Below are 27,615 nucleotides of genomic sequence, written 5' to 3' on the forward strand. Positions count from 1 at the left end.
TGTGTTGTCTGAGTCTATTTATCCTGTCAGGGTGAATATTGATGTGTTGTCTGAGTCTATTCATCCTGTCAGGGTGAATATTGATGTGTTGTATCTGTCTGAGTCTATTCATCCTGTCAGGGTGAATATTGATGTGTTGTATCTGTCTGAGTCTATTCATCCTCTCAGTGTGAATATTGATGTGTTGTCTGAGTCTATTTATCCTGTCAGGGTGAATATTGATGTGTTGTCTGAGTCTATTCATCCTGTCAGGGTGAATATTGATGTGTTGTATCTGTCTGAGTCTATTTATCCTGTCAGGGTGAATATTGATGTGTTGTCTGAGTCTATTCATCCTGTCAGGGTGAATATTGATGTGTTGTCTGAGTCTATTTATCCTGTCAGGGTGAATATTGATGTGTTGTCTGAGTCTATTTATCCTGTCAGGGTGAATATTGATGTGTTGTATCTGTCTGAGTCTATTTATCCTGTCAGGGTGAATATTGATGTGTTGTATCTGTCTGAGTCTATTCATCCTGTCAGGGTGAATATTGATGTGTTGTCTGAGTCTATTTATCCTGTCAGGGTGAATATTGATGTGTTGTCTGAGTCTATTCATCCTGTCAGGGTGAATATTGATGTGTTGTCTGAGTCTATTCATCCTGTCAGGGTGAATATTGATGTGTTGTCTGAGTCTATTTATCCTGTCAGGGTGAATATTGATGTGTTGTCTGAGTCTATTCATCCTGTCAGGGTGAATATTGATGTGTTGTATCTGTCTGAGTCTATTCATCCTGTCAGGGTGAATATTGATGTGTTGTATCTGTCTGAGTCTATTCATCCTGTCAGGGTGAATATTGATGTGTTGTATCTGTCTGAGTCTATTTATCCTGTCAGTGTGAATATTGATGTGTTGTCTGAGTCTATTTATCCTGTTAGGGTGAATATTGATGTGTTGTCTGAGTCTATTTATCCTGTCAGGGTGAATATTGATGTGTTGTCTGAGTCTATTCATCCTGTCAGGGTGAATATTGATGTGTTGTCTGAGTCTATTTATCCTGTCAGGGTGAATATTGATGTGTTGTATCAGTCTGAGTCTATTTATCCTGTCAGGGTGAATATTGATGTGTTGTATCTGTCTGAGTCTATTCATCCTGTCAGGGTGAATATTGATGTGTTGTATCTGTCTGAGTCTATTTATCCTGTCAGGGTGAATATTGATGTGTTGTATCTGTCTGAGTCTATTTATCCTGTCAGGGTGAATATTGATGTGTTGTCTGAGTCTATTCATCCTGTCAGGGTGAATATTGATGTGTTGTCTGAGTCTATTTATCCTGTTAGGGTGAATATTGATGTGTTGTCTGAGTCTATTTATCCTGTCAGGGTGAATATTGATGTGTTGTCTGAGTCTATTCATCCTGTCAGGGTGAATATTGATGTGTTGTCTGAGTCTATTCATCCTGTCAGGGTGAATATTGATGTGTTGTATCTGTCTGAGTCTATTTATCCTGTCAGGGTGAATATTGATGTGTTGTCTGAGTCTATTTATCCTGTCAGGGTGAATATTGATGTGTTGTATCTGTCTGAGTCTATTCATCCTGTCAGGGTGAATATTGATGTGTTGTCTGAGTCTATTCATCCTGTCAGGGTGAATATTGATGTGTTGTCTGAGTCTATTTATCCTGTCAGGGTGAATATTGATGTGTTGTCTGAGTCTATTTATCCTGTCAGGGTGAATATTGATGTGTTGTCTGAGTCTATTCATCCTGTCAGGGTGAATATTGATGTGTTGTATCTGTCTGAGTCTATTCATCCTGTCAGGGTGAATATTGATGTGTTGTCTGAGTCTATTTATCCTGTCAGGGTGAATATTGATGTGTTGTCTGAGTCTATTCATCCTGTCAGGGTGAATATTGATGTGTTGTCTGAGTCTATTCATCCTGTCAGGGTGAATATTGATGTGTTGTATCTGTCTGAGTCTATTCATCCTGTCAGGGTGAATATTGATGTGTTGTCTGAGTCTATTTATCCTGTCAGGGTGAATATTGATGTGTTGTATCTGTCTGAGTCTATTTATCCTGTCAGGGTGAATATTGATGTGTTGTATCTGTCTGAGTCTATTCATCCTGTCAGGGTGAATATTGATGTGTTGTCTGAGTCTATTTATCCTGTCAGGGTGAATATTGATGTGTTGTATCTGTCTGAGTCTATTTATCCTGTCAGGGTGAATATTGATGTGTTGTATCTGTCTGAGTCTATTTATCCTGTCAGGGTGAATATTGATGTGTTGTCTGAGTCTATTCATCCTGTCAGGGTGAATATTGATGTGTTGTATCTGTCTGAGTCTATTTATCCTGTCAGGGTGAATATTGATGTGTTGTCTGAGTCTATTCATCCTGTCAGGGTGAATATTGATGTGTTGTCTGAGTCTATTCATCCTGTCAGGGTGAATATTGATGTGTTGTATCTGTCTGAGTCTATTTATCCTGTCAGGGTGAATATTGATGTGTTGTCTGAGTCTATTCATCCTGTCAGGGTGAATATTGATGTGTTGCATCTGTCTGAGTCTATTTATCCTGTCAGGGTGAATATTGATGTGTTGTCTGAGTCTATTCATCCTGTCAGGGTGAATATTGATGTGTTGTCTGAGTCTATTCATCCTGTCAGGGTGAATATTGATGTGTTGTATCTGTCTGAGTCTATTCCTCCTGTCAGGGTGAATATTGATGTGTTGTCTGAGTCTATTCATCCTGTCAGGGTGAATATTGATGTGTTGCATCTGTCTGAGTCTATTTATCCTGTCAGGGTGAATATTGATGTGTTGCATCTGTCTGAGTCTATTTATCCTGTCAGGGTGAATATTGATGTGTTGTCTGAGTCTATTTATCCTGTCAGGGTGAATATTGATGTGTTGTATCTGTCTGAGTCTATTTATCCTGTCAGGGTGAATATTGATGTGTTGTCTGAGTCTATTCATCCTGTCAGGGTGAATATTGATGTGTTGTATCTGTCTGAGTCTATTTATCCTGTTAGGGTGAATATTGATGTGTTGTATCTGTCTGAGTCTATTTATCCTGTCAGGGTGAATATTGATGTGTTGTCTGAGTCTATTTATCCTGTCAGGGTGAATATTGATGTGTTGTATCTGTCTGAGTCTATTTATCCTGTTAGGGTGAATATTGATGTGTTGTCTGAGTCTATTCATCCTGTCAGGGTGAATATTGATGTGTTGTCTGAGTCTATTCATCCTGTCAGGGTGAATATTGATGTGTTGTCTGAGTCTATTTATCCTGTCAGGGTGAATATTGATGTGTTGTCTGAGTCTATTCATCCTGTCAGGGTGAATATTGATGTGTTGTATCTGTCTGAGTCTATTCATCCTGTCAGGGTGAATATTGATGTGTTGTCTGAGTCTATTTATCCTGTCAGGGTGAATATTGATGTGTTGTCTGAGTCTATTCATCCTGTCAGTGTGAATATTGATGTGTTGTCTGAGTCTATTCATCCTGTCAGGGTGAATATTGATGTGTTGTATCTGTCTGAGTCTATTTATCCTGTCAGGGTGAATATTGATGTGTTGTATCTGTCTGAGTCTATTCATCCTGTCAGGGTGAATATTGATGTGTTGTCTGAGTCTATTTATCCTGTCAGGGTGAATATTGATGTGTTGTATCTGTCTGAGTCTATTTATCCTGTCAGGGTGAATATTGATGTGTTGTCTGAGTCTATTCATCCTGTCAGGGTGAATATTGATGTGTTGTCTGAGTCTATTTATCCTGTTAGGGTGAATATTGATGTGTTGTATCTGTCTGAGTCTATTTATCCTGTCAGTGTGAATATTGATGTGTTGTATCTGTCTGAGTCTATTCATCCTGTCAGGGTGAATATTGATGTGTTGTCTGAGTCTATTTATCCTGTCAGGGTGAATATTGATGTGTTGTCTGAGTCTATTCATCCTGTCAGGGTGAATATTGATGTGTTGTATCTGTCTGAGTCTATTTATCCTGTCAGGGTGAATATTGATGTGTTGTCTGAGTCTATTCATCCTGTCAGGGTGAATATTGATGTGTTGTATCTGTCTGAGTCTATTTATCCTGTCAGGGTGAATATTGATGTGTTGTCTGAGTCTATTTATCCTGTCAGGGTGAATATTGATGTGTTGTATCTGTCTGAGTCTATTTATCCTGTCAGGGTGAATATTGATGTGTTGTCTGAGTCTATTCATCCTGTCAGGGTGAATATTGATGTGTTGTCTGAGTCTATTCATCCTGTCAGGGTGAATATTGATGTGTTGTATCTGTCTGAGTCTATTCATCCTGTCAGGGTGAATATTGATGTGTTGTATCTGTCTGAGTCTATTCATCCTGTCAGGGTGAATATTGATGTGTTGTATCAGTCTGAGTCTATTCATCCTGTCAGTGTGAATATTGATGTGTTGTATCAGTCTGAGTCTATTTATCCTGTCAGGGTGAATATTGATGTGTTGTCTGAGTCTATTTATCCTGTCAGGGTGAATATTGATGTGTTGTCTGAGTCTATTTATCCTGTCATGGTGCATATAGGAGTGTTGTATCTGTCTGAGTCTATTCATCCTGTCATGGTGCATATAGGAGTGTTGTATCTGTCTGAGTCTATTTATCCTGTCAGGGTGCATATAGGAGTGTTGTATCTGTGTATTTATCCTGTCAGGGTGCATATAGGAGTGTTGTATCTGTGTATTCATCCTGTCATGGTGCATATAGGAGTGTTGTATCTGTGTATTTATCCTGTCAGGGTGCATATAGGAGTGTTGTATCTGTGTATTTATCCTGTCAGGGTGCATATAGGAGTGTTGTATCTGTGTATTCATCCTGTCATGGTGCATGGGTACTGGTGCAGGTGTGTTGTATCTGTGTATTCATCCTGTCATGGTGCATATAGGAGTGTTGTATCTGTGTATTTATCCTGTCAGGGTGCATATAGGAGTGTTGTATCTGTGTATTTATCCTGCCAGGGTGCATATAGGAGTGTTGTATCTGTGTATTCATCCTGTCAGGGTGCATATAGGAGTGTTGTATCTCCTACCATGGTTCCATCATGCTTTCCAAAGGCCCTTTGGTCCACAATACATCAACCTACATTAGTACCCAGAACAACAGGACAGGAAATATAGAATATTCAGGGTTCTACAGGAACCTCCAGGAGGGTTTCTCTCCAGGAACAGGATTGGAGTTAAAACCTACAGGAGGGTCTCGCTCCAGGAACAGGGTTGGAGTTAAAACCTCCCGGAAGGTCTCTCTCCAGGAACAGGGTTGGAGTTAAAACCTACAGGAGGGTTTCTCTCCAGGAACAGGGCTGGAGTTAAAACCTCCAGGAGGGTCTCTCTCCAGGAACAGGGTTGGAGTTAAAACCTACAGGAGGGTTTCTCTCCAGGAACAGGGCTGGAGTTAAAACCTACAGGAGGGTCTCGCTCGAGGAACATGGTTGGAGTTAAAACCTCCAGGAAGGTCTCTCCAGGAACAGGGCTGGAGTTTAAACCTCCAGGAACAGGGCTGGAGATGCTCTAGATGCTCAAGCACTATGGATTGTACTGCCGTCAAAGTAAAGTTTTTCTTATGGTACATGTCTGAGGTTGTTTTCGGTTCGTGATTTGTTGTGGAGTGGAGTTGCACTCTTCTCCTTGTTCTATAAGTGAGGAAACTGTAGCCTGGTCCCAGATCTGTTGATGCCCTTGACTACTCTGTCCTTGTCAAGCCAAACAAGGCAATGAGTGACGAAGCACGACATAGCAGAAACAGACTGTCAGTCAGTCAGCTAAGGACACTGCATATTGCTGAGTAAAGACGAAGATTGTGGATGAAAACTAAACAAAGATGTCTGTTCAAACTGAACAAGGATGTCTGTTCAAACTGAACAAGGATGTCTAATCAATCTGAGCAAGGATGTCTAATCAAACTGAACAAGGATGTCTAACCAAACTGAACAAGGATGTCTAACCAAACTGAACAAGGATGTCTAATCAAACTGAACAAGGATATCTAATCAAACTGAACAAGGATGTCTAATCAAACTGAACAAGGATGTCTAATCAAACTGAACAAGGATGTCTGTTCAAACTGAACAAGGATGTCTAACCAAACTGAACAAGGATATCTAATCAAACTGAACAAGGATGTCTAATCAAACTGAACAAGGATGTCTAACCAAACTGAACAAGGATGTCTAATCAAACTGAACAAGGATGTCTAATCAAACTGAACAAGGATGTCTGTTCAAACTGAACAAGGATGTCTAATCAAACTGAACAAGGATGTCTACTCAAACTGAACAAGGATGTCTAATCAAACTGAACAAGGATGTCTAATCAAACTGAACAAGGATGTCTGTTCAAACTGGACAAGGATGTCTAATCAAACTGAACAAGGATGTCTACTCAAACTGAACAAGGATGTCTAATCAAACTGGACAAGGATGTCTAATCAAACTGAACAAGGATGTCTAATCAAACTGAACAAGGATGTCTAATCAAACTGAACAAGGATGTCTACTCAAACTGAACAAGGCTTTTTCACAGAACATGACTTTTCCACAAATACTTCACATATTCTGGTTGATGATGGATTATACATTTATAAAATCAGATGACATTCACTTGTCTTCTCTTTGCCCCAAAATCTCCTCCACATTGTCCTTTCTCTTCCAGTTGGTTCAGAATCTCCTCCACATTGTCCTTTCTCTTCCTATTGGTCAGAATCTCCTCCACATTGTCCTTTATTTTCCTATTGGTCAGAATTTCCTCCACATTGTCCTTTCTCTTCCAGTTGGTCAGAATCTCCTTCACATTGTCCTTTATTTTCCTATTGGTCAGAATTTCCTCCACATTGTCCTTTCTCTTCCTATTGGTCAGAATCTGCTGCTTGATAAAAGAACAAGGAAACAAAACATCTGAAATAAATAAGACACATTTAATCATCCCATTTTTTTTGTCAAAAGTAGTAGTCTCTAAACGGAGAGTCCTGTTTCAGTCTGTCTCCGTCCACCTGATTAGAGGAAGACCCATCAGTGCACTTGTCTCTACATGTGTTTCGTACTGCGCGTGTCTGTCCTAAACGGAGAGTCCTGTTTCAGTCCGTCTCCGTCCACCTGATTGGAGGAAGACCCATCAGTGCACTTGCCTCTCCATGTGCTTGGTACTGCGCGTGTCTGTCCTAAACGGTGCACCATGAAGGGAAAAGGGTGCTGTTCAGGACGTGGGCTGAAACTACCTCCATCTCAAGTCTTCTGGATCAGGGACAGAAGTCTCCTTGGTAAAAACCACTGTAGTCCGTGGGTAACAGTTCACCAGTCCGACCGAGAGAACATCTAGAATTTTAGAAACAAGCGTTTCTTATTGAACGAGTTCAGCTAATCGCTCTCTGTTTTCAGTTCGTTTTCTTTTCCGTTCGGTGCCGAATGAACACACCCAGGCCTGTCTGTCTGTCTGTGCGGTCCTAGCGTTCTGGGGGTTGGTTTAGATGTGGAAGCCGTTGTGTTGGACGGTGAGGAACTGTAGACGGAGACTCTGAATGCTGCTCACTATCCTCCTCTGGTGGCCAATCAGAGACACACCGATACGCCTGATGTCCCTGAGGACAAGAGATACAGACACTATATGAGTTAGGTTAACTGTTTAGAGAGGATACAGACACTATATGAGTTAGGTTAACTGTTTAGAGGAGATACAGACACTATATGAGTTAGGTTAACTGTTTAGAGGAGATACAGACACTATATGAGTTAGGTTAACTGTTTAGAGAGGATACAGACACTATATGAGTTAGGTTAACTGTTTAGAGAGGATACAGACACTATATGAGTTAGGTTCACTGTTTAGAGGAGATACAGACACTATATGAGTTAGGTTAACTGTTTAGAGAGGATACAGACACTATATGAGTTAGGTTAACTGTTTAGAGGAGATACAGACACTATATGAGTTAGGTTAACTGTTTAGAGAGGATACAGACACTATATGAGTTAGGTTAACTGTTTAGAGAGGATACAGACACTATATGAGTTAGGTTAACTGTTTAGAGAGGATACAGACACTATATGAGTTAGGTTAACTGTTTAGAGAGGATACAGACACTATATGAGTTAGGTTAACTGTTTAGAGAAGATACAGACACTATATGAGTTAGGTTAACTGTTTAGAGAGGATACAGACACTATATGAGTTAGGTTAACTGTTTAGAGGAGATACGGACACTATATGAGTTAGGTTAACTGTTTAGGATACAGACACTATATGAGTTATGTTAACTGTTTAGAGAGGATACAGACACTATATGAGTTAGGTTAACAGTTTAGAGGAGATACAGACACTATATGAGTTAGGTTAACTGTTTAGAGGAGATACAGAGATTATATGAGTTAGGTTAACTGTTTAGAGAGGATACAGACACTATATGAGTTAGGTTAACTGTTTAGAGAGGATACAGACACTATATGAGTTAGGTTAACTGTTTAGAGGAGATACAGACACTATATGAGTTAGGTTAACTGTTTAGAGGAGATACAGAGATTATATGAGTTAGGTTAACTGTTTAGAGAGGATACAGACACTATATGAGTTAGGTTAACTGTTTAGAGGAGATACAGACACTATATGAGTTAGGTTAACTGTTTAGAGAGGATACAGACACTATATGAGTTAGGTTAACTGTTTAGAGAGGATACAGACACTATATGAGTTAGGTTAACTGTTTCGAGGAGATACAGACACTATATGAGTTAGGTTAACTGTTTAGAGAGGATACAGACACTATATGAGTTAGGTTAACTGTTTAGAGAGGATACAGACACTATATGAGTTAGGTTAACTGTTTAGAGAGGATACAGACACTATATGAGTTAGGTTAACTGTTTAGAGAGGATACAGACACTATATGAGTTAGGTTAACTGTTTAGAGGAGATACAGACACTATATGAGTTAGGTTAACTGTTTAGAGAGGATACAGACACTATATGAGTTAGGTTAACTGTTTAGAGGAGATACAGACACTATATGAGTTAGGTTAACTGTTTAGAGGAGATACAGAGATTATATGAGTTAGGTTAACTGTTTAGAGAGGATACAGACACTATATGAGTTAGGTTAACTGTTTAGAGAGGATACAGACACTATATGAGTTAGGTTAACTGTTTAGAGGAGATACAGACACTATATGAGTTAGGTTAACTGTTTAGAGAGGATACAGACACTATATGAGTTAGGTTAACTGTTTAGAGAGGATACAGACACTATATGAGTTAGGTTAACTGTTTAGAGAGGATACAGACACTATATGAGTTAGGTTAACTGTTTAGAGGAGATACAGACACTATATGAGTTAGGTTAACTGTTTAGAGAGGATACAGACACTATATGAGTTAGGTTAACTGTTTAGAGAGGATACAGACACTATATGAGTTAGGTTAACTGTTTAGGATACAGACACTATATGAGTTAGGTTAACTGTTTAGAGAGGATACAGACACTATATGAGTTAGGTTAACTGTTTAGAGAGGATACAGACACTATATGAGTTAGGTTAACTGTTTAGAGGAGATACAGACACTATATGAGTTAGGTTAACTGTTTAGAGAGGATACAGACACTATATGAGTTAGGTTAACTGTTTAGAGAGGATACAGACACTATATGAGTTAGGTTAACTGTTTAGGATACAGACACTATATGAGTTAGGTTAATTGTTTAGGATACAGACACTATATGAGTTAGGTTAACTGTTTAGAGAGGATACAGACACTATATGACTTAGGTTAACTGTTTAGAGAGGATACAGACACTATATGAGTTAGGTTAACTGTTTAGAGGAGATACAGACACTATATGAGTTAGGTGAACTGTTTAGAGAGGATACAGACACTATATGAGTTAGGTTAACTGTTTAGAGAGGATACAGACACTATATGAGTTAGGTTCACTGTTTAGAGGAGATACAGACACTATATGAGTTAGGTTAACTGTTTAGAGGAGATACAGACACTATATGAGTTAGGTTAACTGTTTAGAGAGGATACAGACACTATATGAGTTAGGTTAACTGTTTAGAGAGGATACAGCCACTATATGAGTTAGGTTAACTGTTCAGAGAGGATACAGACACTATATGAGTTAGGTTAACTGTTTAGAGAGGATACAGACACTATATGAGTTAGGTTAACTGTTTAGAGGAGATACAGACACTATATGAGTTAGGTTAACTGTTTAGAGAGGATACAGACACTATATGAGTTAGGTTAACTGTTTAGAGAGGATACAGACACTATATGAGTTAGGTTAACTGTTTAGAGAGGATACAGACACTATATGAGTTAGGTTAACTGTTTAGAGAGGATACAGACACTATATGAGGTAGGTTAACTGTTCAGAGAGGATACAGACACTATATGAGTTAGGTTAACTGTTTAGAGAGGATACAGACACTATATGAGTTAGGTTAACTGTTTAGGATACAGACACTATATGAGTTAGGTTAACTGTTTAGAGAGGATACAGACACTATATGAGTTAGGTTAACTGTTTAGAGAGGATACAGACACTATATGAGTTAGGTTAACTGTTTATGATACAGACACTATATGAGTTAGGTTAACTGTTTAGAGAGGATACAGACACTATATGAGTTAGGTTAACTGTTTAGAGAGGATACAGACACTATATGAGTTAGGTTAACTGTTTAGAGGAGATACAGACACTATATGAGTTAGGTTAACTGTTTAGAGAGGATACAGACACTATATGAGTTAGGTTAACTGTTTAGAGAGGATACAGACACTATATGAGTTAGGTTAACTGTTTAGGATACAGACACTATATGAGTTAGGTTAATTGTTTAGGATACAGACACTATATGAGTTAGGTTAACTGTTTAGAGAGGATACAGACACTATATGAGTTAGGTTAACTGTTTAGAGAGGATACAGACACTATATGAGTTAGGTTAACTGTTTAGAGGAGATACAGACACTATATGAGTTAGGTGAACTGTTTAGAGAGGATACAGACACTATATGAGTTAGGTTAACTGTTTAGAGAGGATACAGACACTATATGAGTTAGGTTCACTGTTTAGAGGAGATACAGACACTATATGAGTTAGGTTAACTGTTTAGAGGAGATACAGACACTATATGAGTTAGGTTAACTGTTTAGAGAGGATACAGACACTATATGAGTTAGGTTAACTGTTTAGAGAGGATACAGCCACTATATGAGTTAGGTTAACTGTTCAGAGAGGATACAGACACTATATGAGTTAGGTTAACTGTTTAGAGAGGATACAGACACTATATGAGTTAGGTTAACTGTTTAGAGGAGATACAGACACTATATGAGTTAGGTTAACTGTTTAGAGGAGATACAGACACTATATGAGTTAGGTTAACTGTTTAGAGAGGATACAGACACTATATGAGTTAGGTTAACTGTTTAGAGAGGATACAGACACTATATGAGTTAGGTTAACTGTTTAGAGAGGATACAGACACTATATGAGGTAGGTTAACTGTTCAGAGAGGATACAGACACTATATGAGTTAGGTTAACTGTTTAGAGAGGATACAGACACTATATGAGTTAGGTTAACTGTTTAGGATACAGACACTATATGAGTTAGGTTAACTGTTTAGAGAGGATACAGACACTATATGAGTTAGGTTAACTGTTTAGAGAGGATACAGACACTATATGAGTTAGGTTAACTGTTTAGAGGAGATACAGACACTATATGAGTTAGGTTAACTGTTTAGAGAGGATACAGACACTATATGAGTTAGGTTAACTGTTTAGAGAGGATACAGACACTATATGAGTTAGGTTAACTGTTTAGGATACAGACACTATATGAGTTAGGTTAATTGTTTAGGATACAGACACTATATGAGTTAGGTTAACTGTTTAGAGAGGATACAGACACTATATGAGTTAGGTTAACTGTTTAGAGAGGATACAGACACTATATGAGTTAGGTTAACTGTTTAGGATACAGACACTATATGAGTTAGGTTAACTGTTTAGAGAGGATACAGACACTATATGAGTTAGGTTAACTGTTTAGAGAGGATACAGACACTATATGAGTTAGGTTAACTGTTTAGAGGAGATACAGACACTATATGAGTTAGGTTAACTGTTTAGAGAGGATACAGACACTATATGAGTTAGGTTAACTGTTTAGAGAGGATACAGACACTATATGAGTTAGGTTAACTGTTTAGGATACAGACACTATATGAGTTAGGTTAATTGTTTAGGATACAGACACTATATGAGTTAGGTTAACTGTTTAGAGAGGATACAGACACTATATGACTTAGGTTAACTGTTTAGAGAGGATACAGACACTATATGAGTTAGGTTAACTGTTTAGAGGAGATACAGACACTATATGAGTTAGGTGAACTGTTTAGAGAGGATACAGACACTATATGAGTTAGGTTAACTGTTTAGAGAGGATACAGACACTATATGAGTTAGGTTCACTGTTTAGAGGAGATACAGACACTATATGAGTTAGGTTAACTGTTTAGAGGAGATACAGACACTATATGAGTTAGGTTAACTGTTTAGAGAGGATACAGACACTATATGAGTTAGGTTAACTGTTTAGAGAGGATACAGCCACTATATGAGTTAGGTTAACTGTTCAGAGAGGATACAGACACTATATGAGTTAGGTTAACTGTTTAGAGAGGATACAGACACTATATGAGTTAGGTTAACTGTTTAGAGGAGATACAGACACTATATGAGTTAGGTTAACTGTTTAGAGAGGATACAGACACTATATGAGTTAGGTTAACTGTTTAGAGAGGATACAGACACTATATGAGTTAGGTTAACTGTTTAGAGAGGATACAGACACTATATGAGTTAGGTTAACTGTTTAGAGAGGATACAGACACTATATGAGGTAGGTTAACTGTTCAGAGAGGATACAGACACTATATGAGTTAGGTTAACTGTTTAGAGAGGATACAGACACTATATGAGTTAGGTTAACTGTTTAGGATACAGACACTATATGAGTTAGGTTAACTGTTTAGAGAGGATACAGACACTATATGAGTTAGGTTAACTGTTTAGAGAGGATACAGACACTATATGAGTTAGGTTAACTGTTTAGGATACAGACACTATATGAGTTAGGTTAACTGTTTAGAGAGGATACAGACACTATATGAGTTAGGTTAACTGTTTAGAGAGGATACAGACACTATATGAGTTAGGTTAACTGTTTAGAGGAGATACAGACACTATATGAGTTAGGTTAACTGTTTAGAGAGGATACAGACACTATATGAGTTAGGTTAACTGTTTAGAGAGGATACAGACACTATATGAGTTAGGTTAACTGTTTAGGATACAGACACTATATGAGTTAGGTTAATTGTTTAGGATACAGACACTATATGAGTTAGGTTAACTGTTTAGAGAGGATACAGACACTATATGAGTTAGGTTAACTGTTTAGAGAGGATACAGACACTATATGAGTTAGGTTAACTGTTTAGAGGAGATACAGACACTATATGAGTTAGGTGAACTGTTTAGAGAGGATACAGACACTATATGAGTTAGGTTAACTGTTTAGAGAGGATACAGACACTATATGAGTTAGGTTCACTGTTTAGAGGAGATACAGACACTATATGAGTTAGGTTAACTGTTTAGAGGAGATACAGACACTATATGAGTTAGGTTAACTGTTTAGAGAGGATACAGACACTATATGAGTTAGGTTAACTGTTTAGAGAGGATACAGCCACTATATGAGTTAGGTTAACTGTTCAGAGAGGATACAGACACTATATGAGTTAGGTTAACTGTTTAGAGAGGATACAGACACTATATGAGTTAGGTTAACTGTTTAGAGGAGATACAGACACTATATGAGTTAGGTTAACTGTTTAGAGGAGATACAGACACTATATGAGTTAGGTTAACTGTTTAGAGAGGATACAGACACTATATGAGTTAGGTTAACTGTTTAGAGAGGATACAGACACTATATGAGTTAGGTTAACTGTTTAGAGAGGATACAGACACTATATGAGGTAGGTTAACTGTTCAGAGAGGATACAGACACTATATGAGTTAGGTTAACTGTTTAGAGAGGATACAGACACTATATGAGTTAGGTTAACTGTTTAGGATACAGACACTATATGAGTTAGGTTAACTGTTTAGAGAGGATACAGACACTATATGAGTTAGGTTAACTGTTTAGAGAGGATACAGACACTATATGAGTTAGGTTAACTGTTTAGAGGAGATACAGACACTATATGAGTTAGGTTAACTGTTTAGAGAGGATACAGACACTATATGAGTTAGGTTAACTGTTTAGAGAGGATACAGACACTATATGAGTTAGGTTAACTGTTTAGGATACAGACACTATATGAGTTAGGTTAATTGTTTAGGATACAGACACTATATGAGTTAGGTTAACTGTTTAGAGAGGATACAGACACTATATGAGTTAGGTTAACTGTTTAGAGAGGATACAGACACTATATGAGTTAGGTTAACTGTTTAGAGGAGATACAGACACTATATGAGTTAGGTGAACTGTTTAGAGAGGATACAGACACTATATGAGTTAGGTTAACTGTTTAGAGAGGATACAGACACTATATGAGTTAGGTTCACTGTTTAGAGGAGATACAGACACTATATGAGTTAGGTTAACTGTTTAGAGGAGATACAGACACTATATGAGTTAGGTTAACTGTTTAGAGAGGATACAGACACTATATGAGTTAGGTTAACTGTTTAGAGAGGATACAGACACTATATGAGTTAGGTTAACTGTTCAGAGAGGATACAGACACTATATGAGTTAGGTTAACTGTTTAGAGAGGATACAGACACTATATGAGTTAGGTTAACTGTTTAGAGGAGATACAGACACTATATGAGTTAGGTTAACTGTTTAGAGAGGATACAGACACTATATGAGTTAGGTTAACTGTTTAGAGAGGATACAGACACTATATGAGTTAGGTTAACTGTTTAGAGAGGATACAGACACTATATGAGTTAGGTTAACTGTTTAGAGAGGATACAGACACTATATGAGGTAGGCTAACTGTTCAGAGAGGATACAGACACTATATGAGTTAGGTTAACTGTTTAGAGAGGATACAGACACTATATGAGTTAGGTTAACTGTTTAGAGAGGATACAGACACTATATGAGTTAGGTTAACTGTTTAGAGAGGATACAGACACTATATGAGTTAGGTTAACTGTTTAGAGAGGATACAGACACTATATGAGTTAGGTTAACTGTTTAGAGAGGATACAGACACTATATGAGTTAGGTTAACTGTTTAGAGAGGATACAGACACTATATGAGTTAGGTTAACTGTTTAGAGAGGATACAGACACTATATGAGTTAGGTTAACTGTTTAGAGAGGATACAGACACTATGTGAGTTAGGTTAACTGTTTAGGATACAGACACTATATGAGTTAGGTTAACTGTTTAGAGAGGATACACACACTATATGAGTTAGGTTAACTGTTTAGAGAGGATACAGACACTATATGAGTTAGGTTAACTGTTTAGAGAGGATACAGACACTATATGAGTTAGGTTAACTGTTTAGAGGAGATACAGACACTATATGAGTTAGGTTAACTGTTTAGAGAGGATACAGACACTATATGAGTTAGGTTAACTGTTTAGAGAGGATACAGACACTATATGAGTTAGGTTAACTGTTTAGAGAGGATACAGACACTATATGAGTTAGGTTAACTGTTTAGGATACAGACACTATATGAGTTAGGTTAACTGTTTAGAGAGGATACAGACACTATATGAGTTAGGTTAACTGTTTAGAGAGGATACAGACACTATATGAGTTAGGTTAACTGTTTAGAGAGGATACAGACACTATATGAGTTAGGTTAACTGTTTAGAGGAGATACAGACACTATATGAGTTAGGTTAACTGTTTAGAGAGGATACAGACACTATATGAGTTAGGTTAACTGTTTAGAGAGGATACAGACACTATATGAGTTAGGTTAACTGTTTAGAGGAGATACAGACACTATATGAGTTAGGTTAACTGTTTAGAGGAGATACGGACACTATATGAGTTAGGTTAACTGTTTAGAGAGGATACAGACACTATATGAGTTAGGTTAACTGTTTAGAGAGGATACAGACACTATATGAGTTAGGTTAACTGTTTAGAGAGGATACAGACACTATATGAGTTAGGTTAACTGTTTAGAGAGGATACAGACACTATATGAGTTAGGTTAACTGTTTAGAGGAGATACAGACACTATATGAGTTAGGTTAACTGTTTAGAGGAGATACGGACACTATATGAGTTAGGTTAACTGTTTAGAGAGGATACAGACACTATATGAGTTAGGTTAACTGTTTAGAGAGGATACAGACACTATATGAGTTAGGTTAACTGTTTAGAGAGGATACAGACACTATATGAGTTAGGTTAACTGTTTCGAGGAGATACAGACACTATATGAGTTAGGTTAACTGTTTAGAGAGGATACAGACACTATATGAGTTAGGTTAACTGTTTAGAGAGGATACAGACACTATATGAGTTAGGTTAACTGTTTAGAGGAGATACAGACACTATATGAGTTAGGTTAACTGTTTAGAGGAGATACGGACACTATATGAGTTAGGTTAACTGTTTAGAGAGGATACAGACACTATATGAGTTAGGTTAACTGTTTAGAGAGGATACAGACACTATATGAGTTAGGTTAACTGTTTAGAGAGGATACAGACACTATATGAGTTAGGTTAACTGTTTAGAGAGGATACAGACACTATATGAGTTAGGTTAACTGTTTAGAGGAGATACAGACACTATATGAGTTAGGTTAACTGTTTAGAGAGGATACAGACACTATATGAGTTAGGTTAACTGTTTAGAGAGGATACAGACACTATATGAGTTAGGTTAACTGTTTAGAAAGGATACAGACACTATATGAGTTAGGTTAACTGTTTAGAGAGGATACAGACACTATATGAGGTAGGCTAACTGTTCAGAGAGGATACAGACACTATATGAGTTAGGTTAACTGTTTAGAGAGGATACAGACACTATATGAGTTAGGTTAACTGTTTAGAGAGGATACAGACACTATATGAGTTAGGTTAACTGTTTAGAGAGGATACAGACACTATATGAGTTAGGTTAACTGTTTAGAGAGGATACAGACACTATATGAGTTAGGTTAACTGTTTAGAGAGGATACAGACACTATATGAGTTAGGTTAACTGTTTAGAGAGGATACAGACACTATATGAGTTAGGTTAACTGTTTAGAGAGGATACAGACACTATATGAGTTAGGTTAACTGTTTAGAGAGGATACAGACACTATGTGAGTTAGGTTAACTGTTTAGGATACAGACACTATATGAGTTAGGTTAACTGTTTAGAGAGGATACACACACTATATGAGTTAGGTTAACTGTTTAGAGAGGATACAGACACTATATGAGTTAGGTTAACTGTTTAGAGAGGATACAGACACTATATGAGTTAGGTTAACTGTTTAGAGGAGATACAGACACTATATGAGTTAGGTTAACTGTTTAGAGGAGATACGGACACTATATGAGTTAGGTTAACTGTTTAGAGAGGATACAGACACTATATGAGTTAGGTTAACTGTTTAGAGAGGATACAGACACTATATGAGTTAGGTTAACTGTTTAGAGAGGATACAGACACTATATGAGTTAGGTTAACTGTTTAGAGAGGATACAGACACTATATGAGTTAGGTTAACTGTTTAGAGGAGATACAGACACTATATGAGTTAGGTTAACTGTTTAGAGGAGATACGGACACTATATGAGTTAGGTTAACTGTTTAGAGAGGATACAGACACTATATGAGTTAGGTTAACTGTTTAGAGAGGATACAGACACTATATGAGTTAGGTTAACTGTTTAGAGAGGATACAGACACTATATGAGTTAGGTTAACTGTTTCGAGGAGATACAGACACTATATGAGTTAGGTTAACTGTTTAGAGAGGATACAGACACTATATGAGTTAGGTTAACTGTTTAGAGAGGATACAGACACTATATGAGTTAGGTTAACTGTTTAGAGGAGATACAGACACTATATGAGTTAGGTTAACTGTTTAGAGGAGATACGGACACTATATGAGTTAGGTTAACTGTTTAGAGAGGATACAGACACTATATGAGTTAGGTTAACTGTTTAGAGAGGATACAGACACTATATGAGTTAGGTTAACTGTTTAGAGAGGATACAGACACTATATGAGTTAGGTTAACTGTTTAGAGGAGATACAGACACTATATGAGTTAGGTTAACTGTTTAGAGAGGATACAGACACTATATGAGTTAGGTCAACTGTTTAGAGAGGATACAGACACTATATGAGTTAGGTTAACTGTTTAGAGAGGATACAGACACTATATGAGTTAGGTTAACTGTTTAGAGGAGATACAGACACTATATGAGTTAGGTTAACTGTTTAGAGAGGATACAGACACTATATGAGTTAGGTTAACTGTTTAGAGGAGATACAGACACTATATGAGTTAGGTTAACTGTTTCGAGGAGATATAGTACATCAGCTAGATTAACTTAATAACTGAAGTTTGGTTCCTAAACGCGTGTGGTAGCAGAATCAGAATCCTTTAGGTAACATTTATAAATAAGATGTTTTATTCATTTTCTAAATATGCTTATGTGGGAAAAGTTCATTTTCCCATTGGGGAGAGGTCAGGCTTGTCTTCTTATGTGAATGTGTCTAACTATTACATGTCCCCTCTGAGGTTGCCCTTATCTTGATTTACTATATATGACCTGAGAGGCTCACTGTCTCTCTGTGATCTTGTCCAGGAGGGATGGTATTTGATATATGCCATTGGATGAGGTAATGTTTTTGGTCCTAAGTGGTACCAAGAACGAGATAGGAACTTAGTTTAGGAGACCAAACTGAACAATAATTTATAGCCAATGCTGTCTGGCTATGTGTCTTTGCTATAAAGGATCTCAGTTGCCAATGTGTAAGCACTCTCAGAGAATTCATTTATAGACACTGAATTGATCTGAGAGTCAAACAGGGCTATGGTGAAGCTCATATAATTAAAGATGGACTTTATGATAACTCTGACTTGTGTGTGGTTTGCTCTCTCATGATTTGGTAATACAGGAAATTTCCATGACATTTGGCAACGAGGAAGGGATAATTAATCTTCACTTGGTGACCGTTCCTGACGATCTAGGTAAATAAATTGTGCACGAGAGATCCCTCAAACTCGGGATCTTAGGGAAACCACACTTCGGGAACGAAGCAGATGGACCAACCTTTGATCTGAGAGGAAGCAAGCCGAGTGGATAACACATCTCGAACTGAGTTTTTCTTAAGAAAAAGGTGAGCGAACCACACACAGATTTGAAGTCTATGTTGTTTAAATATGCCTGTTACGTATACTCTGAGCGTGAATTCCTTTGTAAGGAAGGCACCTTGGCGGCGTAAGCAGGGCCGAGTCAGAGGAGAGTAATCTGAGAGTTTGTGGACTCAAAAGATACTCTGCCACTGTCCGGTTGCGAGTGACCAAGAGCTGTCCTGACACTGAATTGATCACAGTGGGGATTGGTGCGGTCTGTAGGGGTGAGGGGCCAGGGGACTGACTGTGTGTTCTGTGTGAAACATGGCACTTGGTGAAGCCCTATTGGAAGAAGGACCTCACTCTGTGTGTCTGTGTGATTGTCTAAGTGACCCTCAGACCCTCAGTGGTGAATTCCAATTATTTTAAATGTGCTAGCCAGGTATGCCCTGGGTTACTCTGTGTGAGTATTTTGTTATGGGATCACTAGGTAATAGTTGTCGGACTGTTCTGTGTGAGCGGGGTAGGTTGACTCTGTGTGAGTAACCTTTCAAGGATGTTCTGATGTTCTGTGTGAACGTCTGACCAGTTCTGTGTGAACATCTGACCAGTTCTGTGTGAACATCTGACCAATCCTGTGTGGGTTGAATCCTTAAAGTTCTGTGTGAACATCTGACCAATCCTGTGTGGGTTGAATCCTTAAAGTTCTGTGTGAACATCTGACCAGTTCTGTGTGGGTTGAATCCTTAAAGTTCTGTGTGAACATCTGACCAGTTCTGTGTGAACATCTGACCAATCCTGTGTGGGTGATCCTTAAAGTTCTGTGTGCACGTCTGACCAGTTCTGTGTGGGTGATCCTTAAAGTTCTGTGTGAACATCTGACAAATCCTGTGTGGGTGATCCTTAAAGTTCTGTGTGAACATCTGACCAGTTCTGTGTGAACATCTGACCAATCCTGTGTGGGTGATCCTTAAAGTTCTGTGTGAACATCTGACCAATCCTGTGTGGGTGATCCTTAAAGTTCTGTGTGCACGTCTGACCAGTTCTGTGTGGGTGATCCTTAAAGTTCTGTGTGAACATCTGACCAATCCTGTGTGGGTGATCCTTAAAGTTCTGTGTGCACGTCTGACCAGTTCTGTGTGGGTGATCCTTAAAGTTCTGTGTGAACATCTGACCAATCCTGTGTGGGTGATCCTTAAAGTTCTGTGTGCACGTCTGACCAGTTCTGTGTGGGTGATCCTTAAAGTTCTGTGTGAACATCTGACCAATCCTGTGTGGGTGATCCTTAAAGTTCTGTGTGAGTACCTAAGATTTCTTACGTTTTATATGGATTCTGTGAATTATTTGAAATTATGATCAATTGTATGTGTGTATAATCAGTTACTAGATATTTGATAAAGTAATGCTGAGAATATAATTAGATACAATTTAAACCACCCATTCGTAGATTTGGGTTGGTATCTTAAATGGATAATTTGATGAAAATGAGGTTTTAAGCACTATTAAACTAGTCTACAAAATCTGGGAAATTGAGCTCTAGAAACTGATTAGAGTGTGTCCACTTTTGGTTATCTTACCCTAACAATGTAACTATAGAAAGCATATTGATTATCTACGTCTGGGTACAACATTTGAAATGTCATAGATGTTGGTGAGGGTCTGGGCAGGGTGATGTTGGTGAGGGTCTGGGCAGGGCAGGGGGATGTTGTGGATGTTGGTGAGGGTCTGGGCATGATGATGTTGGTGAGGGTCTGGGCAGGGTGATGTTGGTGAGGGTCTGGGCAGGGTGATGTTGGTGAGGGTCTGGGCAGGGTGATGTTGGTGAGGGTCTGGGCAGGGTGATGTTGGTGAGGGTCTGGGCAGGGCAGGGGGATGTTGTGGATGTTGGTGAGGGTCTGTGCATGATGATGTTGTGGATGTTGGTGAGGTTAGTTTGTATGCGGGTGCTTTGTATTGTAAAAATAAGATGAACTCAATAATACACAGTAGATTGAAGTTATATTGATTAAATAAATAATCTCTGGTCAGAATACAGGGAATAGGCTGCTATTTGGGAAGCAGACGGCATCTCCTGATCCACTCACTCTATACTCATGGTGGAGACAGAGTCCAGGGTGGTGAACCCTGCTGCCAGGAACTGGTTCTTGTATTGGCTCATCTTGATGGAGTCCAGCCAATCACCGATGGAGATGAACAGAGGGTAGTCCGGCACGTCCTCCAGTGATTCTGGAAAACTGAGTCGATACAGAGAGGAAGAGAAATGGGAGATATGAGAGACGGAGCTGGTGGTGCCAAACGCTGAGGTTACTAGCTGCTAATAGGCCAGCCAAATGCGTAGGTTACTAGCTGCTAACAGGCCAGCCAAATGCTTAGGTTACTAGCTGCTAATAGGCCAGCCAAATGCGTAGGTTACTAGCTGCTAACAGGCCAGCCAAATGCTTAGGTTACTAGCTGCTAACAGGCCATTCAAATGCTTAGGGTTGATAATACGACCAGGATGGGTTGATATTTTGACCAGGATGGGTTGATACTATAACCAGGATTTGTTGATAATATGACCAGGATGGGTTTATAATACGACCAGGATGGGTTGATAATATGACCAGGATGGGCTGATAATATGGGTTGATACTATGACCAGGATGGGTTGATAATATAACCAGGATGGGTTGATAATATGGATTGATACTATGACCAGGATGGGTTGATAATATTACCAGGATGGGTTGATAATATGACCAGGATGGGTTGATAATATAACCAGGATGGGTTGATAATATGACCAGGATGGGTTGATAATATGACCAGGATGGGTTGATAATATAACCAAGATGGGTTGATAATATGACCAGGATGGGTTGATAATATAACCAGGATGGGTTGATAACACGACCAGGATGGGTTGATAATATAACCAGGAATGGCTGATAATATAACCAGGATGAGTTGATAATATAACCAGGATGGGTTGATAATACGACCAGGATGGGTTGATAATATGGGTTTATAATATAACCAGGATGTGTTGATAATATAACCAGGATGGGTTGATAATATGACCAGGATGGGTTGATAATATAACCAGGATGGGTTGATAATATGACCAGGATGGGTTGATAATATGACCAGGATGGGTTGATAATATGACCAGGATGGGTTGATAATATGACCAGGATGGGTTGATAATATGACCAGGATGGGTTGATAATATAACCAGGATGGTTTGATAATATGGGTTGATAATATAACCAGGATGGGTTGATAATATAACCAGGATGGGTTGATAATATGGGTTGATAATGCGACCAGGTTGATAATATGACCAGGATGGGTTGATAATATAACCAGGATGTGTTGATAATATAACCAGGATGGGTTGATAATACGACCAGGATGGGTTGATACTATAACCAGGATGGGTTGATAATATGACCAGGATGGGTTGATAATATGACCAGGATGGGATGATAATATGACCAGGATGGGTTGATAATATGGGTTGATAATATAACCAGGATGGGTTGATACTATAACCAGGATGGGTTGACAATATGACCAGGATGGGTTGATAATATAACCAGGATGGGTTGATAATATGGGTTGATAATGGGACCAGGATGGGTTGATAATATAACCAGGATGGGTTGATAATATGGGTTGATAATATAACCAGGATGGGTTGATACTATAACCAGGATGGGTTGATAATATGGGTTGATAATATGACCAGGATGGGTTGATAATATAACCAGGATGGGTTGATAATATGGGTTGATAATGGGACCAGGATGGGTTGATAATATAACCAGGATGGGTTGATACTATAACCAGGATTGGTTGATAATATGGGTTGATAATATAACCAGGATGGGTTGATACAATAACCAGGATGGGTTGATAATATGGGTTGATAATATGACCAGGATGGGTTGATACTATAACCAGGATGGGTTGATAATATAACCAGGATGGGTTGATAATATGACCAGAATGGGTTGATAATATAACCAGGATGGGTTGATAATACGACCAGGATGGGTTGATAATAAGACCAGGATGGGTTGATAATGCGACCAGGATTGGTTGATAATGCAACCAGGATGGGTTGATAATATGACCAGGATGGGTTGATAATTTAACCACGATGGGTTGATAATATAACCAGGATTGGTTGATAATACGACCAGGATGGGTTGATAATATGACCAGGATGTGTTGATAATATGACCAGGATTGTGCCTTTGGCTTCTGGACAATGAAAGAAAGTTGATATGAAATGCTGGTGAGAAATAATACTATGAGGAAGTCTGTATATAATAACGGTCTCTAAGTTTCTACGGATGGATATTGGCCAGGCTACCTCGAAGCTAGACTGATTATTAATTGAACTGAAGTTAAATGTCTCAAGGTTTCAAACAATTATACTGCCTATATACTGTATTCTACTCCTCTAACTAGACTATGTACTGTATGCTGCTCCTCTATCTAGGCTATGTACTGTATTCTACTCCACTAACTAGACTATGTACTGTATTCTACTCCCCTAACTAGACTATGTACTGTATTCTACTCCTCTATCTAGACTATGTACTGTATTCGACTCCTGTTCTGCTCCTCTATCTAGACTATGTACTGTATTCTACTCCTCTATCTAGACTATGTACTGTATTCTGCTCCTCTATCTAGACTATGTACTGTATTCTACTCCTATAACTAGACTATGTACTGTATTCTACTCCTCTATCTAGACTATGTACTGTATTCTACTCCTCTATCTAGACTATGTACTGTATTCTGCTCCTCTATCTAGACTATGTACTGTATTCTACTCCTATAACTAGACTATGTACTGTATTCTACTCCTCTATCTAGACTATGTACTGTATTCTGCTCCTATAACTAGACTATGTACTGTATTCGACTCCTGTTCTGCTCCTCTATCTAGACTATGTACTGTATTCTGCTCCTCTATCTAGACTATGTACTGTATTCTGCTCCTCTATCTAGACTATGTACTGTATTCTACTCCTATAACTAGACTATGTACTGTATTCTACTCCTCTATCTAGACTATGTACTGTATTCTACTCCTCTATCTAGACTATGTACTGTATTCTACTCCTCTATCTAGACTATGTACTGTATTCTGCTCCTCTATCTAGACTATGTACTGTATTCTGCTGCTCCTCTAACTAGACTATGTACTGTATTCTACTCCTCTATCTAGACTATGTACTGTATTCTACTCCTCTATCTAGACTATGTACTGTATTCTGCTCCTATAACTAGACTATGTACTGTATTCGACTCCTGTTCTGCTCCTCTATCTAGACTATGTACTGTATTCTACTCCTCTATCTAGACTATGTACTGTATTCTGCTCCTCTATCTAGACTATGCACTGTATTCTGCTCCTATAACTAGACTATGTACTGTATTCGACTCCTGTTCTGCTCCTCTATCTAGACTATGTACTGTATTCTACTCCTCTATTTAGACTATGTACTGTATTCTGCTCCCGTTCTACTCCTCTATCTAGACTATGTACTGTATTCTACTCCTCTATCTAGACTATGTACTGTATTCTGCTCCCGTTCTACTCCTCTATCTAGACTATGTACTGTATTCTACTCCTATAACTAGACTATGTACTGTATTCTGCTCCTCTATCTAGACTATGTACTGTATTCTACTCCTCTATTTAGACTATGTACTGTATTCTGCTCCCGTTCTGCTCCTCTAACTAGACTATGTACTGTATTCTACTCCTCTATCTAGACTATGTACTGTATTCTGCTCCTCTATCTAGACTATGTACTGTATTCTGCTCCTCTAACTAGACTATGTACTGTATTCTACTCCTCTAACTAGACTATGTACTGTATTCTACTCCTCTATCTAGACCAGGGGTGTCAAAGTCAAATGGACGGAGGGCCAAATAAAAAAATCAGCTACAAGACGAGGGCCGGACTGTTCGAATGTTCATTGAAAAATTTTTAAATGACGCATATAGTCTAGTGAACCTAATTGAACCTACTGAAAACCTAACAAATATATTACAATATGATCAGATAAATAAAGCAATATTTTCTTATGGCTCTGTCAGTAATCTTTAATTTTCAACAGACACAAAAGACAAATTTCCTTTATATAAATATCCCCATAACATGAACATTAAATGAAAGAAAGTAGACTATATTTTCTATTTTAGCAAAAGTGGGCTAAATTTACTTCAAAGAAAAAACAATAATAGCAATTTTCTATCATCCACTCAACTGAAATATTTTTAAAATATAATTGGATTGAAATACAAAAAAATAAAGTGCAAAAATCTATTAATCAAAAACAACACTTTGTTTAAGGAGAAGTAACATGCAGTGAAAACAAATATTAAATTTTAACTTTTAAACTTGAACTGAGTAAAAACTCTAAATATGTGATTGCACAGTAATGTTCACTTGTTTGAGGTTGAGGGTGATACTTGGTGGTGTCCCATCTTTTCCACAAGTTCATCAATGTTCGGGGTAAGGCTCTGAGCTGAAGAAATCCTCAGAATTGAGTGGAGGTGTTCAGCAGTAAGTCGACTTCTGTGTGATGTTTTGTTCAGGTTCATCAAAGAAAACAGTTGTTCACACAGGTATGTGCTGCCAAACATAGACAACGTTTGAGCAGCCTGGATGCGCAGCTGGGGCATTGTGCCGGGGAGGAAACGGGCGAACTCCGCAGCACCCACTGCCGCATATTTTGCCCTCAGTGCATCATTGCATTGGAGGTCAATCAACTCCATTTGGAGGTTTGGTGGTGAGCTTTCCACGTCAACAGCAAATGGGTTACCGAGCAGTTCCAACCTGCTTTTTTGTGCTTCAAAGTCAGCAAATCGGCGTCGAAAGTCAGCGGCAAGCATACCTATTTTATCAGCCAACTGTGTGCTCGGGAACGCACTGGTAGAGAGCTTCTCTTTCATGGTCTGGCAGCTGGGAAAGTGGCTCAAATTTTCTTTCCGCATCTGCGTCTCCCACAGAGTCAGTTTGGTTTTAAATGCCTTCACTGTACTGTACATATCAGAGATGACACGATCCCGACCCTGCAGCTGCAAGTTTATTGCATTCAGATGACTCGTAATGTCACACAGAAAAGCCATTTCACACAGAAACATTTCGTCTCGGAGTTGTGTTGTGTCTTTCCCTTTGCTGTCCAAGAACAGACAAATCTCCTCACGAAGCTCGAAACATCTTTGAAGCACCTTTCCCTGGCTTAGCCATCGCACCTCTGTGTGATAAGGCAAATCACCATGCTCCGTTTCTAACTCCGTCAGAAATGCCTTGAACTGGCGGTGATTCAAACCTTTGGCTCTGAAAAAGTTAACTGTGCGCGTGATGATGCTCATTACATGCTCCATTTTCAAGGCTTTACCGCACAACGCTTCCTGGTGTATGATACAATGATAAGCTGTCAGCTCACCTGTCGCGTTTTCCTCTTGCATCTTTTCCCGTATCTTCGCCACCAGTCCGCTCCTGTGTCCACACATCGCAGGTGCTCCGTCGGTTGTCAAACCCACGAGTTTTTCCCAAGGCAGCTCCATCTCATTTACACATCTTGACACCTCTTCATACAAATCATGCCCCGTAGTTGTGCCATGCATAGGACGTAAAGCCAAAAACTCCTCTGTCGCGCTTAGGTTGGAGTCCACTCCGCGGATGAAAATTGACAACTGGGCAATGTCAGAAATGTCGGTGCTCTCATCCACAGCCAAGGAATATGCAATAAAATCTTTTCCCTTTTTCACAAGCTGCTCTTTTAGATTGATGGACAACTGGTCTACTCTCTCGGCAATGGTGTTTCTGCTCAGACTCACATTTAAAAAGAGTTGCCTTTTTTCTGGGCAAACTTCGTCACAAACTTTAATCATGCAGTTTTTGATGAAATCCCCCTCCGTAAATGGCCGGGCTGATTTAGCGATCTCTTCTGCCAAAATAAAACTGGCCTTGACAGCAGCCTGGCCTTGTGATTTGGCTTTTTTGAACAGAGCCTGTCGAGATTTGAGGCCTCGTTTTAATTCCTCTGCCTTTTGTAGCCTTTGTTCCATGTCCATATTCTTGTTTTTGTCCGCGTGTTTCGTTTCATAATGTCGTCTCAGATTATACTCTTTCAGTACCGCCACACTTTCTCCACACAGAAGACACACAGGTTTTCCAGCTACCTTCGTGAACATATACTCCGAC

General features: G+C 38.7%; 1 protein-coding gene across 1 annotated transcript in view; it reads right to left on the reverse strand.

The window, feature by feature from the left end:
• Positions 1-5,477: 5,477 nt before the first annotated feature.
• The window catches only part of LOC118941052 (ephrin type-A receptor 6-like), a 61,133-nt gene continuing 38,995 nt past the window's right edge, over positions 5,478-27,615 (reverse strand). Inside the window, exons 11-12 of the mRNA XM_036951391.1 lie at positions 21,478-21,627; positions 5,478-7,583 (exon numbers count right to left, since the gene is read on the reverse strand). Of these exons, the coding sequence (XP_036807286.1) occupies positions 7,469-7,583; positions 21,478-21,627 (265 nt within the window). The 3' untranslated portion in view covers positions 5,478-7,468. The remainder of the gene's footprint in view (positions 7,584-21,477; positions 21,628-27,615) is intronic.

Source organism: Oncorhynchus mykiss, chromosome 18 (assembly GCF_013265735.2).
Source record: "Oncorhynchus mykiss isolate Arlee chromosome 18, USDA_OmykA_1.1, whole genome shotgun sequence".
In the NCBI taxonomy this organism is placed as follows: Eukaryota; Metazoa; Chordata; class Actinopteri; order Salmoniformes; family Salmonidae; genus Oncorhynchus; species Oncorhynchus mykiss.